This window comes from Babylonia areolata, chromosome 4 (genome assembly GCF_041734735.1).
Source record: "Babylonia areolata isolate BAREFJ2019XMU chromosome 4, ASM4173473v1, whole genome shotgun sequence".
NCBI lineage: Eukaryota > Metazoa > Mollusca > Gastropoda > Neogastropoda > Buccinidae > Babylonia > Babylonia areolata.
Genome location: NC_134879.1, coordinates 35,335,461 through 35,350,264, shown reverse-complemented (window position 1 = coordinate 35,350,264; position 14,804 = coordinate 35,335,461). Strand labels below are relative to the sequence as shown.

The 14,804-nt window shown below is 41.2% G+C and overlaps 1 protein-coding gene across 1 annotated transcript in view; it reads right to left on the bottom strand.

The window, feature by feature from the left end:
- Positions 1 to 367: 367 nt before the first annotated feature.
- Positions 368 to 14,804, bottom strand: part of LOC143281108 (uncharacterized) — a 61,369-nt gene continuing 46,932 nt past the window's right edge. The window contains exons 2-6 of the mRNA XM_076586068.1: positions 8,481 to 8,660; positions 7,823 to 8,066; positions 6,746 to 6,916; positions 5,879 to 6,081; positions 368 to 4,690 (exon numbers count right to left, since the gene is read on the bottom strand). Coding sequence (XP_076442183.1) covers positions 4,490 to 4,690; positions 5,879 to 6,081; positions 6,746 to 6,916; positions 7,823 to 8,066; positions 8,481 to 8,660 — 999 coding nt within the window. The 3' untranslated portion in view covers positions 368 to 4,489. The remainder of the gene's footprint in view (positions 4,691 to 5,878; positions 6,082 to 6,745; positions 6,917 to 7,822; positions 8,067 to 8,480; positions 8,661 to 14,804) is intronic.

Here is a 14,804-nt window from a genome sequence, read left to right as displayed (position 1 = left end):
CCCAAAGAATATGGGTATAAATTTCCTGCAGTTAAATCTTTTGTGACAAAGTTTCAGTTTCAAAGAGGTGTTGTAGTGTACAGACTGATCTATAAATGTTACATCACATCTGTTTGGGATTAAAAAAAAAAAAAAAAAAAAGAAGAAGTTTTTTTAATGGATCAGCTGGCTGACCTTTGCATAAATCCAATGCACTGGTCAGGCCTTTGACAAAGTAACAATAATAATAACGAGAAGAATGTGAGTTTCTTTATACCAAATCTCTGAACAGGGCACTGGGCACTTAAGAAAAACATATGCAAAAGAATACACTCCTGCATGCAAGCCTAGTTTCCAGGTCATAAATATACAAAAAACAACAAATACAAACATTTTTTCAAGAGTTTATTGCTTTTTTTTTTTCTTTTTGGCCTTGCATGATCATGGTCCTTAAATAAAAATGATGTAACCATTTTGGAGAGATGTGAATACCCAGACGGAACGAAAAAAAAAAAAAAAAAAATGCAGAGGAAGACAGAATGGCCACAATAACTTGTGATGCTGCAAAATACTTGATGACAAAACTAAAGCTAAGTCATTACCAGGTAATTTCACATTGTGGATTCAGGACTTCAGTTTGTTTAACATAAAAAAAAGTGCTTCATAAGTGCACAGAAAGACATCTTTTTGAAAGTGTAATTCAGTAACAATGGTTTTAAAGTGTAATCCAGCAAAGATGGTTTTGTTGATATTCATTTGTATGAATTGTAATGGAGATTGAGTTATGATGGTGAATTATTCACACTAACCGCAGATCACAAATTTGAAAATTAATTTTTCTTCATGTTTAGATGTATATCATCGCTACAGTAACATACTAAGAAAAGAACTCAAAACATGCATGCTTTGCTTGATTAAACATTATTGCACAGAATCAAAAACTAATCTTAGCTGAAATATATCTACAGTTTCAAAAAGAAATAAGCAGATTAGTGAAGGGGAAAAATGTACAAATGTTTCATAATTTCAAACAAACAAGGAGAGGAAAAATACATTTCACTGATAACAAAAAAATAATTATAAATGTCATGCTTGCCTTTCTCTCAGAATTTTAAAGGACTATGTGACATTCTCTCAAAATCACAAGTGACATAATTGCCATTCTCTCAAAAATATTGACGTTACTTGACCTCTCAAAATAACAAATACAAGCACACACATATTTACACACACTATCAGTGTTTTTTTTCTTTCTTTCTTCTCTTTCTCTTTCAAATCGCATACTTAGATATAAAAAGGTGAAACATGCTTGTCACTGTGTAAAAGAAGATGTACTGAACTCTCCCCCAAAATATATAAAATATCTACATGCAGCTAATACACATGAAACAAAAAAGCTTATGCATTAGCTTACTTGCTTACTCAGAGGACTGTAAAACATGCATGGATTACTGCCAATGACAAAAACACCAAGTATTTTCTTTATCCATGTTTTAATTTCACATCGGAACAAAATTAATGATACAGTCATACATCTTTGAAAATATTCTGTTTGCTATTCCAGTGACTTGTGACTGATTACTCTAACCTCATTTCTAATCAGTCAGTGGCATGTTTCCCAACCAAAATTAAGAACAAGGGTTTTAAAACAAAATTAGATAAAGTTTTGAAAATCTGTACAAATACATAATCATGATCTTGTTGACTTCAAATACATACTGTGTTGTAAGAAAATTTACTGTGTGAAGGACACTTCAAACATGTACTCTGTTGTAAGAAAATTTACTGTGTGAAGGACACTTCAAACATGTACTCTGTTGTAAGAAAATTTACTGTGTGAAGGACACTTCAAATACAAACATGTACTCTGTTGTAAGAAAATTTACTGTGTGAAGGACACTTCAAACATGTACTCTGTTGTAAGAAAATTTACTGTGTGAAGGACACTTCAAATACAAACATGAACTCTGTTGTAAGAAAATTTACTGTGTGAAGGACACTTCAAACACACTCTGTTGTAAGAAAATTTACTGTGTGAAGGACACTTCAAACATATACTCTGTTGTAAGAAAATTTACTGTGTGAAGGACACTTCAAACACACTCTGTTGTAAGAAAATTTACTGTGTGAAGGACACTTCAAACATGTACTCTGTTGTAAGAAAATTTACTGTGTGAAGGACACTTCAAACATGTACTCTGTTTTAAGAAAATTTACTGTGTGAAGGACACTTCAAATACAAACATGTACTCTGTTGTAAGAAAATTTACTGTGTGAAGGACACTTCAAACATGTACTCTGTTGTAAGAAAATTTACTGTGTGAAGGACACTTCAAACATGTACTCTGTTTTAAGAAAATTTACTGTGTGAAGGGCACTTCAAACACATACTCTGTTGTAAGAAAATTTACTGTGTGAAGGACACTTCAAACACGTACTCTGTTGTAAGAAAATTTACTGTGTGAAGGGCACTTCAAACACATACTCTGTTGTAAGAAAATTTACTGTGTGAAGGACACTTCAAACACGTACTCTGTTGAAAATTTACTGTGTGAAGGGCACTTCAAACACACTCTGTTGTAAGAAAATTTACTGTGTAAAGGACACACAATACTAAATCCCAAGATAGATCCAGTTTGTAGGATCACAGAGGGGCACTGAATGTGAAAGCTGCATGCGTTTCATGTTGTTTTTTTCATGGGGGTGGGGGTTCCATGATCATCAATGGTTTTAGAAGAATTTTAAGTTTTTGCACTCAAATACATATATCAACTTGCAATTCATTCGTGAATTTTTTAAGATGATATAAACAAAACCAAAGCAGCACAAGGATAGAGGAATGGGCACTCTTTGTACAGTGAAGTGTCTCACTCTCAGTGAAAAGCTGAACTGCTGGGAAGGTGCCACATCATTGGGAAAACATACATCAATCTTCATGCATAGTAACTGGAGCCAGACAGAACTCTGGGGATATTCATGTCCAGTGTAATCAAAGCAGTTGTACAGCAGTGCTTCTGAGGAATACTGTCATGGTACGCATCGTCGTGATGAACAGTAATAATAAAGTCATCAATGAGCAAAAAGGCAATGTGAATGGTGATTATGAAGCACATCCGTGATGAAGGAAACACCTTTAAACATGCTCCATCACTCTCTACAGCAATCACTTCAGTTCTGACATTTGTTGGTCTGCAACCGCAGATCTTTTCCTCACACACTGTCCAAAAGATGGAGAGGGAAAAAAAAACCCATAGTAATCCTGAAATAAACAAATAAAACTGTCAACAAATGGGACTAATGTTTTGGTATGTTTGAAAGCGGATTAATAGAGTTACGAAGGAAGCACTGAATTGTAGTGACCATACATGGATTATTGCATTGATCATACATAGATAATGGATTAAAAGACAGGTGAAATAATCAAGGCAGTTGCAAGCAAATATACTACACATGACCAGGAGTGCACAGCAGATCGATCAACACAGAAAGCTGACACCATGCAACAGGTGGTCAACTGCACTGTCATGCAGTTATGACAGGATCTGTTCAAACCATCTTGTTGTTGTTGTTGTTGTTTTCTGAGACAGCTTGTTAAAAATACAGAAAATGAAACAAAACAACCCTCTTTTTAAATGGAGGGCAAAAAACAAACATATTCTTAAAAAAAAAGTGTTGGGTAAAAATATGCATGGCATTCCTATGTTGTTTATTTTCACTTTGCAGTACAGTGCTGGTTTCAAGAATGAATGGGTATGTTTCAATGTGGTCAAGCTTATTTAAAAAAAAATATATAAATTTGAATGGGGGAGAAGTAAAAATCGTCAGTAATGAAATTCTTGCGTTTCCTGATTTTAAGAAATGATTTGCGTGGAACTGTTCCACCTTTCGGGCTTCACAGTTTAAGCAGTCTTTACAGTCATGAATTATATCCACTGGAGTTTAGCGTCAAAAAGGACGAATAGTGATGCAACAGAATAAATCTTATTTTTGACAATGTGTTATCACTACTAAGCACAATATGCTCAAGAGAGGCAGATATTAGATCTGTCACAGAAGTCTATGAAATGTGAATGGGATGAAAACTGGAGATAGATATTGATAGATGCCATAAAGATTTTTGTGTGTGTGAAGTATGAATATCCCATAATCTTTGAAACTGTTGACATCAATGCTTGGAGATAGTCTGATGGTGTAAGGATGATATCAGATCGTGCAATGCATGTTTTTGATGATGGTCCTCCATTCTCCACAAGCACGGTGTTCGTTGCCAGAGTTCTGGTGCAGCAACACTTTAAAAGATCAGCCCTCCATTCTCTCAAGTCCATTCTGGATAGTACTCAGTTTGATCTCTGAACATTTTAAATGCAACTGCACCCTATTCCACCTTCCATTCACTGCATGTTGGGTGAGTGTTGGTGCAGCTGCACTTTACAGTCAGCCCTTCAGTCCATAGTATTCAGTTCGATCTCAGTACACTTTAAGTGCAACTGCACCTCATTCTGCCTTGTAGTCAGTGCATGTTGGGGGAGTGTTGGTGCAGCTGCACCACAAAGTCGCGGGCCATGGTGAGGGACTGGCCGGGGTCAAGGTGAAGGACAAGTGTGGTGCGCTGACCCCAGGGGGGCAGGGCCACCCCCATCCGCACAATGCGTTCGTTGAACGACCGGGTCATGGGCGGCTCTGAGTGCCAGCGTTGGCTGCAGCAACCAACCTGGAACATTGAAGCAGTTTCAGTTTCCAAGAAGTGTCAATGCATGCAGACTGCTTCATACACACCACACTGCACCTGTGTTTAAAAAACAACAAACAAAAACCCCCCACAAAAAACAACAACTGCAGATGCCTGACTTACTCATAAACCAGATGCACTGGTCATGCCTTGAGAGCCAGCCCTGGGTTTGTTTATTTCCAGTGAGGTTATATCTTAAAAAAAAAATCCTTTATATTATTTATGCCACATTTATTGTGAAATGCACTTCGATCTGCCACAGAATAAGCACCATGTGAATGCACATTATTATCATTATCATTTTTTTATTTTTTTTTATCGTAGTTGGTAGTAAAAGTTGTAGTAATAGTGGCACTAGTAGCACCATATGAATGCACATCATTATCATTATTTATATTGTAGTTGGTAGTAGTAGTAGTAGTAGTAGTAGTAGTAGTAGTAGTAGTAACAGTGGTACTAGTAGTAATAATCTAGACATACATTTCTGACCAAGCAAAATCTGCTGAGTTGCTGCCCCTGGACTAAACAATTTTGACCGTAAAAAAACGTAAAAATTCAAATACAATTTCAAACACTGCATTCACAGGAAGTTCATGGAGTAGTTTCTCCCTGACAATCTTGTGTGGCCAAGTCCAACCTGTGTCTGTTGTGTACATAAACAACCCAAACCAAAAATAGTGGTCAACGTCAACAATTTGTCAGCTGCGGTCCAAAGGCACAACATTTTGCAGAACTAACAATTTGTCAGCTATGGTCAGAAATGTGTTAAAGGGGAAGAAAAAAATTTCACTCATTCAACCCTGGGGAGTTAACAGCCTTGGCAGGCTTCCATGCCACACTGATGTGATGGAAAATGTGGAATATTTACTGTTTGTCCTCCAAATAACCCACAGACATATCTAGAAACACTGCAGATGTAAATTCCTTCTCCTTGTGGTTAATACACATCTAGAAACGTGAAAACTGTTTTAATTAGATGAATTTTGATGCCAGAGCAATGTTCAGCCACATGGCTCAATGAGTTAATAAAAAGGAAAGGAAAAAAAGGCACTGAAAGATGAAAAAGATTTACAGATAATACAGTTGTAATGTCATCTTTGAAAAAAAGCCACACACACACACACACACACACACACACACACACACACACAACCCCTAAACAAGACTGACCCCAAAACAAGCACAGAGACCACAGCAAAACGCCCGCTTGGACGTGATCTTGGTCTGGGCTGAGGTGCCGATGTTGACCTCCAGGTCAGCGCTATAGAAACAGGAGACAGGGAGGTTGCGGAAGACGACGCAGCTGCGTTTGGACACCTCCAATTTGTAACCTCCGTTCTTCTGCACCTTGCCGTACGGCTCCAGGTTGGCGTCTGCACATTCAATGTTTTCATTTGGTGAAAAAACAAACAAACAAACAAGCAAGCAAACAAACAAACAAACAAAAAGAAGAAAAAAAGGAGGAGGGGTGGAGTGGTATTACTGCACTGTGGCATCGTGCCTTCCAGACAGTAGTAGGACACTGTTGCTATCGATGTCATTTAAACTTTTATTTTTTATTTTTTACAGAACTCAAGACTGAATTATTGTCTGTACACAGAAGAGAAATCTACTGTTTAAACAAGTACAAAAAACTGAAAATAACACAGAAATAAAGGGAAACAGAGTAAGCTAAGAAGGTATGTAAATTAGGATATAATCGCAAACACATACAGACATGTGCGCACATGCACACACATGCACACAAACACACATGTGCATATAAACACCCACACACGCAACCCCCCCCCCCACACACACACAAAAAAAAAAAAAACAACCAGCCCCCACAAACACACATCCACACACACACACACACACACACACACACTCACGCGCGCGCGCACACACACACACACACACATACACACACCCGTCTAAAAACACTTATAGTGAATAGACGTTAAACTGAAGAAAACATACACACACACACACACACTCGCACGCGCGCGCACGCGCGCTCACACACACACACACACACACACACACACACACTACCAGTATAGACATCAGCGGCCAGAAGCAGGACGCGGTTGTTGGTCAGACACAGACGCCCCTTGCCGTAGGGCTGACGCAGCGTCTGCACCCCCGCCTCGTCTCTGAACTCCACGTGAACGTAGTGCAGCCAGCACCCTCCCAGTAACAGCATCTCTCCATCCTCCAGCATCCCTGGTCACACGCATCGTGTGGGATGTGTGTGGCGAGTGGTGTGTTTGTAAGGAATATAAATACAAATCACATATGTAGGGAAGGTGTGAGTGATATGGAATGGGGAGGGGTAAGGAGTAGGGAATGAAATATAAAGCTTTTTGAGCAATATTTCTGGGGGAAAAAACAAGCTATAAATATAAAAGTCCATTATTATTGATCATTAATGCTTGATTCAACAGTCTCCTCCATCATTATTCATTCTTTATGCTGGATTCAACAGTCTCCTCCATTATTATTCATGATTAATGCTGGATTCAACAGTCCCATCCATCATTATTCATTATCAATGCTGGATTCAACAGTCTCCTCCATCATTATTCATTATCAAAGCTAGATTCAACAGTCTCCTCCATCATTATTCATTCTTTATGCTGGATTCAACAGTCTCCTCCATCATTATTCATTATCAATGCTGGATTCAACAGTCTCCTCCATCATTATTCATTATCAATGCTGGATTCAACAGTCCTCTCCATCATTATTCATTATCAATGCTGGATTCAACAGTCTCCTCCATTATTATTCATGATTAATGCTGATTCAACAGTCCCATCCATCATTATTCATTATCAATGCTGGATTCAACAGTCCCATCCATCATTATTCATTATCAATGCTGGATTCAACAGTCCCATCCATCATTATTCATTATCAATGCTGGATTCAACAGTCTCCTCCATCATTATTCATTATCAATGCTGGATTCAACAGTCCTCTCCATCATTATTCATTATCAATGCTGGATTCAACAGTCTCCTCCATGATTATTCTTATCAAAGCTAGATTCAACAATCTCCTCCATCATTATTCATTATCAAAGCTCGATTTACCAGTCTCCAAGAGGCGCATGCTATACTTCCTCACCTTGCAGCAGCTGTTCATAAGAGAAGGACTCCCCAGCCTTGCGGTAAATGTCCAGCACGTCTTGTTTCAGAAGAGCGCCCTCATCCAGCACCTTGGAGTTCAGGCGGTAAAACTCCCCATGGTTCTTGTACGCCTCTTCCAGGGCGCCGCGGGATGAAGGGTCAAGGTCATGGCGCTTAAAATCCACGTCGTCATCGCCGCTGCGGAGGCCAGTGCCGGTGTCTTTGGCACCACCTGATCCGACCTGCAGGGGAAAATAGGTTATCTGGGATTGATTTCCTTTTTGTTGCCCCTCCCCCCCAACCCCCTCCCAATTTTCATTGGTAGCAACACATGTATGAGATATCAATCCACAGTATAAAAAAAAAAAAAAAAGCCTTGCACACAAGATCAAGGACATAAAAAAAAAAAATAATTGGAAACTATAAATCACAGATGAATCAATAATCTACATGCAAATTATTGCACACACACACACACACACACACACACACACACACACACACACACACACACACACACACACTTAAACCCTTCTCCCCGACCCCCACAACCCCCCAACCCCCCGACCCCCACAACCCCCCAAACCCCCGACCCCCACACCCTCCCTCCCCCTATCCCCCAACCCCCGTTTCCCCAATCCTCCACACACCCCTACCTGCGTCAAGACATAAGTGGGTACAGAAGAAGCAGCGTTAGTCTTGGCGGCAGTGGCTGCAGCCTTGTTGTCTGTCGTCGTCTTGTTGTTGGTGGCAGTGTTGGCGGCACCGCTCTTGAAGGCACTGGAGGAGGTGGCTGTGCTGGTGGTGGTGGTGGAGGGGGCTGACATGGTCAACAGCTGAAAAATAAATAAATAACTAAAAACATAGATTTAGATAAATCAATAGATACGTAAATAAACAGTATAAATAGATAAATTAACAAACAGGTAAAAACGAAAAAAAACAACAAAACAACAACAACAAAAAACACGAAAAAAACAAAACAAACAAAAACAAATAAATGAATGTGAGCAGGATTCGAACATGGATATATAGAATAAATAATTTCAATAAATAAATCAATGAATGAATAAATAAATATATATTCTTGATGCCACCAATTCTTTTCTAATGAAATATAATGAGACACTTAAATAAAATAAGAGAGAATAAGATAGAATACAATAACTAGATAAAACGAACTAGCTAAATAAATAAACAAATAAGATTTCATCAAATTAAATCCCCCCCAAAAAAAATAATAATAATAATAATAAAATGAATTTAGGAAAAAGAAAAACAATGCAATACAAAACAAAATAAAATCAAATGAACCCAGAAAACCAACATAGCCTGCCAGCTGTATAAGAGGGTGGTTAAAAAAACAACAAGAAAAAACACACACACAAAAAAATAACCCCTAAACCAAGGAGTTTTTGCGAATTTGCTTCCTCCGTTGAAGTGTTTAATTTCTTCACTTTAAACAACTGCTTCACCACATACCTACACGCACCAACCTGCCCATCAACACACACACACACACACACACACACACACACACACACACACATATATATATATATATATATATATATATATATATATACTCTATCTGACACAGAGCATAAGACACTTGAGCCACATTTCCCATTATATATCCAGTTCATTATAGCACCAGCCATCTTCCAGCCTCCCACCCCCTGATCCCCCTATCCTCCACTCCTTGCTTGTTGTTTCTCTGCTGACTGACATCACTTGTGAACACACGTCCAGTCTATAACAACAACACACACCTGTACACACGCACACACACTCACTCTCTCTCTCTCTCTCTCCCACTCTCTTCATAATCCACCAAGCCTTAAACCTGAGGACTCTCCATCGACCAGCTGTCTGGCAGACCAACATTTGATTCCAGAGAATATCTGTCAGTGCGCCACAATCATCTTCTACAGTCTGTGTGTGTCACGATCATTCAAGTGTTCTTTTCAACATCGGTTCATTATCATCATAAAATTTTCATGGATTATTTTATCACCTGATCCTGGAATGAATGAACATCACAAATTCATGTTTGTTATTTCTTTTCAGACGTGCCTCTGCATGGCAGAATGAGATCCAGTGTTCACCAGTGAACAGGGTTCAGGGCACTGTTTCAGCACGGTGCTGTGTCTTCATCACTATCAGTATCAGTAGCTCAAGGAGGCGTCACTGCGTTCGGTCAAATCCATATACACTACACCACATCTGACAAGCAGATGCCTGACCAGCAGCATAACCCAAAGCCCTTAGTCAGGCCTTGAGAAAAAAAAGAAAAGAAAAGAAAAATAAAAATAAAAAATAAAAAAATTATAAAAATAAAATAAATAAAGTAAACGATAACAAGAAAATAATAAATAAATAAATAATAATAATAATAATAAAATAATAAATTAAAAAAAAATTATGTGGGTCTTCAAGAAAGGCAATTTACTTATATTTTCCTCAGTCCACTCAGGTGCAAGTCAGTACCTGGTTTTGGTAGGGGAAGGTTGGAATGGTGGAGGGGGAGGATTGCGCCCCACCCTCATACGCTGAGTCCTGGACACAGTGGGTATGAGTTCACTGCACTGTTTGTGTGTGTGTGTGTGTGTGTGTGTGTGTGTGTGTGTGTGTGTGTGTGTGTGTGTGTGTGTGTGTGTGTGTGTGTGTGTGTGTGTGTGTGTGTGTGTGTGTGTCCATAAAAGGCCATGAAAACCTTTTAATCATCAGTTCATTGTTCATCATTTTCAAAGAACCTATAGGCTGAAACTCGAATGAATGCTTATCACAAACTTGTAATTTTTTTCTTTGCAGAGAATTCGCACTGAAGTGAGCACATAAGGGCCCCCCTCCCCCCCCCCCTAAAAAAAAAAGCAAAAAAAAGCAGCACAGCATAAAGTAAATTATTCCACAAAACAAATCATGTCACGGTGCTCACAGCCAAGCCAACATCAACACAGGGGCCATTTCAGGGATGATTACCCATCAGTTCTGAAAACCATTACAGAGAATACCAAAACAATGTTGATAGGTCAATCAAAACAATATCATAAGACCAGTTCAGCCAACCTCACTCAGCCCACATTAAACCGGAACCAATCCACCCGTCACAGAAACGAACCACCAACAAACAAACGCACACACGTTTGAAAAATCATTTAGTTATTACATCTGTCCACTGTCCAGTGGCTGAATGAACACTTGAAAACCGGTCAGTCCCAGTCTCTTGTTAACAAACATATCAATCAAAGCACTGGTGAAGGAAAGCTGAAAATGAATCAAGACCAACATAAACACCAATAAACAGCACGGCTGAGGAAAAGAACTGTGAACAAGATCAGTTAGAAAAGAACTGTACAAGAACCCAGCGGCGCACAAAACAAACTGTGTGAACACTATGCATGGTTAGGCAGCTTTCATAAGTTGACATGATCAATATCGTTATGTTAGTGAGCTTAATATTAATACAGCCCCACTCCAGTTGTTTTGCCAAAGGGGGATTATTCTAAGGATTACTACTGCTGTGTTTACCTACACTGACTCAAGAATAATCAAGCATTCTTGTGCTCGTGTTATAAACAGCTTCTGTTTCAAGTCAGCTGGATGAGCGTACAGCCAAAACAAAACTTTGTGTAAACACCCCCCCTCCAACGCCCCCTCTTTCTAATCCAAAATGACAATATATGGAGTGCGTAAAGAGGGCGAGAGGCAGGAGAATCGGAGAGATGGGGCAGACAGACATGCACACAGACAGAGTTAAGAAAAGAAACAAGAGACAGGTACAGAGAGAGAGGGATGGACAGGAACACGTAGTGAGAGACAGAGACAAATGGACAGTTAACAGGTAGTGAGAGACAGAGACACATGGACAGTTAACAGGTAGTGAGAGACAGAGACACATGGACAGGAACAGACAGAAAGAGACAGAGACAAATGGACAGTTAACAGGTAGTGAGAGACAGAGACACATGGACAGTTAACAGGTAGTGAGAGACAGAGACACATGGACAGTTAACAGGTAGTGAGAGACAGAGACACATGGACAGTTAACAGGTAGTGAGAGACAGAGACACATGGACAGTTAACAGGTAGTGAGAGACAGACACATGGACAGTTAACAGGTAGTGAGAGACAGAGACACATGGACAGTTAACAGGTAGTGAGAGACAGAGACACATGGACAATTAATAGGTAGTGAGAGACAGAGACACATGGACAGTTAACAGGTAGTGAGAGACAGAGACACATGGACAGTTAACAGGTAGTGAGAGACAGAGACACATGGACAGTTAACAGGTAGTGAGAGACAGAGACAAATGGACAGTTAACAGGTAGTGAGAGACAGAGACACATGGACAGTTAACAGGTAGCGAGAGACAGAGACAAATGGACAGTTAACAGGTAGTGAGAGACAGAGACAAATGGACAGTTAACAGGTAGTGAGAGGCAGAGACACATGGACAGTTAACAGGTAGTGAGAGACAGAGACACATGGACAGTTAACAGGTAGTGAGAGACAGAGACAAATGGACAGTTAACAGGTAGTGAGAGACAGAGACACATGGACAGTTAACAGGTAGTGAGAGACAGAGACAAAATGGACAGTTAACAGGTAGTGAGAGACAGAGACAAATGGACAGTTAACAGGTAGTGAGAGACAGAGACACATGGACAGTTAACAGGTAGTGAGAGACAGAGACACATGGAGTGGAACAGACAGAAAGAGAGGGGGCAAGGGAGAGAGACAGACAGACAGGGAGAAAGGGAGAGAGACAGACAGAGAGAGGGAAAGGGAGAGAGACAGACAGACAGAGAGAGGGAAAGGGAGAGAGACAGACAGAAAAAGAGAGGGAAAGGGAGAGAGACAGACAGAGAGAGGGAAAGGGAGAGAGACAGGCAGAAAAAGAGAGGGAAAGGGAGGGAGACAGACAGAGAGAGGGAAAGGGAGGGAGACAGACAGAAAAAGAGAGGGAAAGGGAGAGAGACAGACAGAAAAAGAGAGGGAAAGGGAGAGAGACAGACAGAAAAAGAGAGGGAAAGGGAGAGAGACAGACAGAGAGAGGGAAAGGGAGAGAGACAGGCAGAAAAAGAGGGGGAAAGGGAGAGAGACAGACAGAAAAAGAGAGGGAAAGGGAGAGAGACAGACAGAGAGAGGGAAAGGGAGAGAGACAGACAGAAAAAGAGAGGGAAAGGGAGAGAGACAGACATAGAGAGGGAAAGGGAGAGAGACAGACAGAGAGAGGGAAAGGGAGAGAGACAGGCAGAAAAAGAGGGGGAAAGGGAGAGAGACAGACAGAAAAAGAGAGGGAAAGGGAGAGAGACAGACAGACATAGAGAGGGAAAGGGAGAGACAGACAGACATAGAGAGGGAAAGGGAGAGAGACAGACAGACATAGAGAGGGAAAGGGAGAGAGACAGACAGAAAAAGAGAGGGAAAGGGAGAGAGACAGACAGACATAGAGAGGGAAAGGGAGAGAGACAGACAGAGAGAGGGAAAGGGAGAGAGACAGACAGAAAAAGAGAGGGAAAGGGAGAGAGACAGACAGAAAAAGAGAGGGAAAGGGAGAGAGACAGACAGAAAAAGAGAGGGAAAGGGAGAGAGACAGACAGACATAGAGAGGGAAAGGGAGAGAGACAGACAGAAAAAGAGAGGGAAAGGGAGAGAGACAGACAGAGAGAGGGAAAGGGAGAGAGACAGACAGACATAGAGAGGGAAAGGGAGAGAGACAGACAGAGAGAGGGAAAGGGAGAGAGACAGACAGACATAGAGAGGGAAAGGGAGAGAGACAGACAGAGAGAGGGAAAGGGAGAGAGACAGACAGAAAAAGAGAGGGAAAGGGAGAGAGACAGACAGACATAGAGAGGGAAAGGGAGAGAGACAGACAGAGAGAGGGAAAGGGAGAGACAGACAGACAGAGAGAGGGAAAGGGAGACAGACAGACATAGAGAGGGAAAGGGAGAGAGACAGACAGAAAAAGAGAGGGAAAGGGAGAGAGACAGACAGAGAGAGGGAAAGGGAGAGAGACAGACAGAAAAAGAGAGGGAAAGGGAGAGAGACAGACAGAGAGAGGGAAAGGGAGAGAGACAGACAGAAAAAGAGAGGGAAAGGGAGAGAGACAGACAGAGAGAGGGAAAGGGAGAGAGACAGACAGAAAAAGAGAGGGAAAGGGAGAGAGACAGACAGAGAGAGGGAAAGGGAGAGAGACAGACAGAAAAAGAGAGGGAAAGGGAGAGAGACAGACATAGAGAGGGAAAGGGAGAGAGACAGACAGAAAAAGAGAGGGAAAGGGAGAGAGACAGACAGAGAGAGGGAAAGGGAGAGAGACAGACAGAAAAAGAGGGGGAAAGGGAGAGAGACAGACAGAGAGAGGGAAAGGGAGAGAGACAGACAGACATAGAGAGGGAAAGGGAGGGAGACAGGCAGACATAGAGAGGGAAAGGGAGAGAGACAGACAGACATAGAGAGGGAAAGGGAGGGAGACAGGCAGACATAGAGAGGGAAAGGGAGAGAGACAGACAGACATAGAGAGGGAAAGGGAGGGAGACAGGCAGACATAGAGAGGGAAAGGGAGGGAGACAGGCAGACATAGAGAGGGAAAGGGAGAGAGACAGACAGACATAGAGAGGGAAAGGGAGGGAGACAGACAGACATAGAGAGGGAAAGGGAGGGAGACAGGCAGACATAGAGAGGGAAAGGGAGGGAGACAGGCAGACATAGAGAGGGAAAGGGAGGGAGACAGACAGACATAGAGAGGGAAAGGGAGAGAGACAGACAGACATAGAGAGGGAAAGGGAGAGAGACAGACAGACATAGAGAGGGAAAGGGAGAGAGACAGACAGACATAGAGAGGGAAAGGGAGGGAGACAGACAGACATAGAGAGGGAAAGGGAGGGAGACAGGCAGACATAGAGAGGGAAAGGGAGGGAGACAGGCAGACATAGAGAGGGAAAGGGAGGGAGACAGGCAGACATAGAGAGGG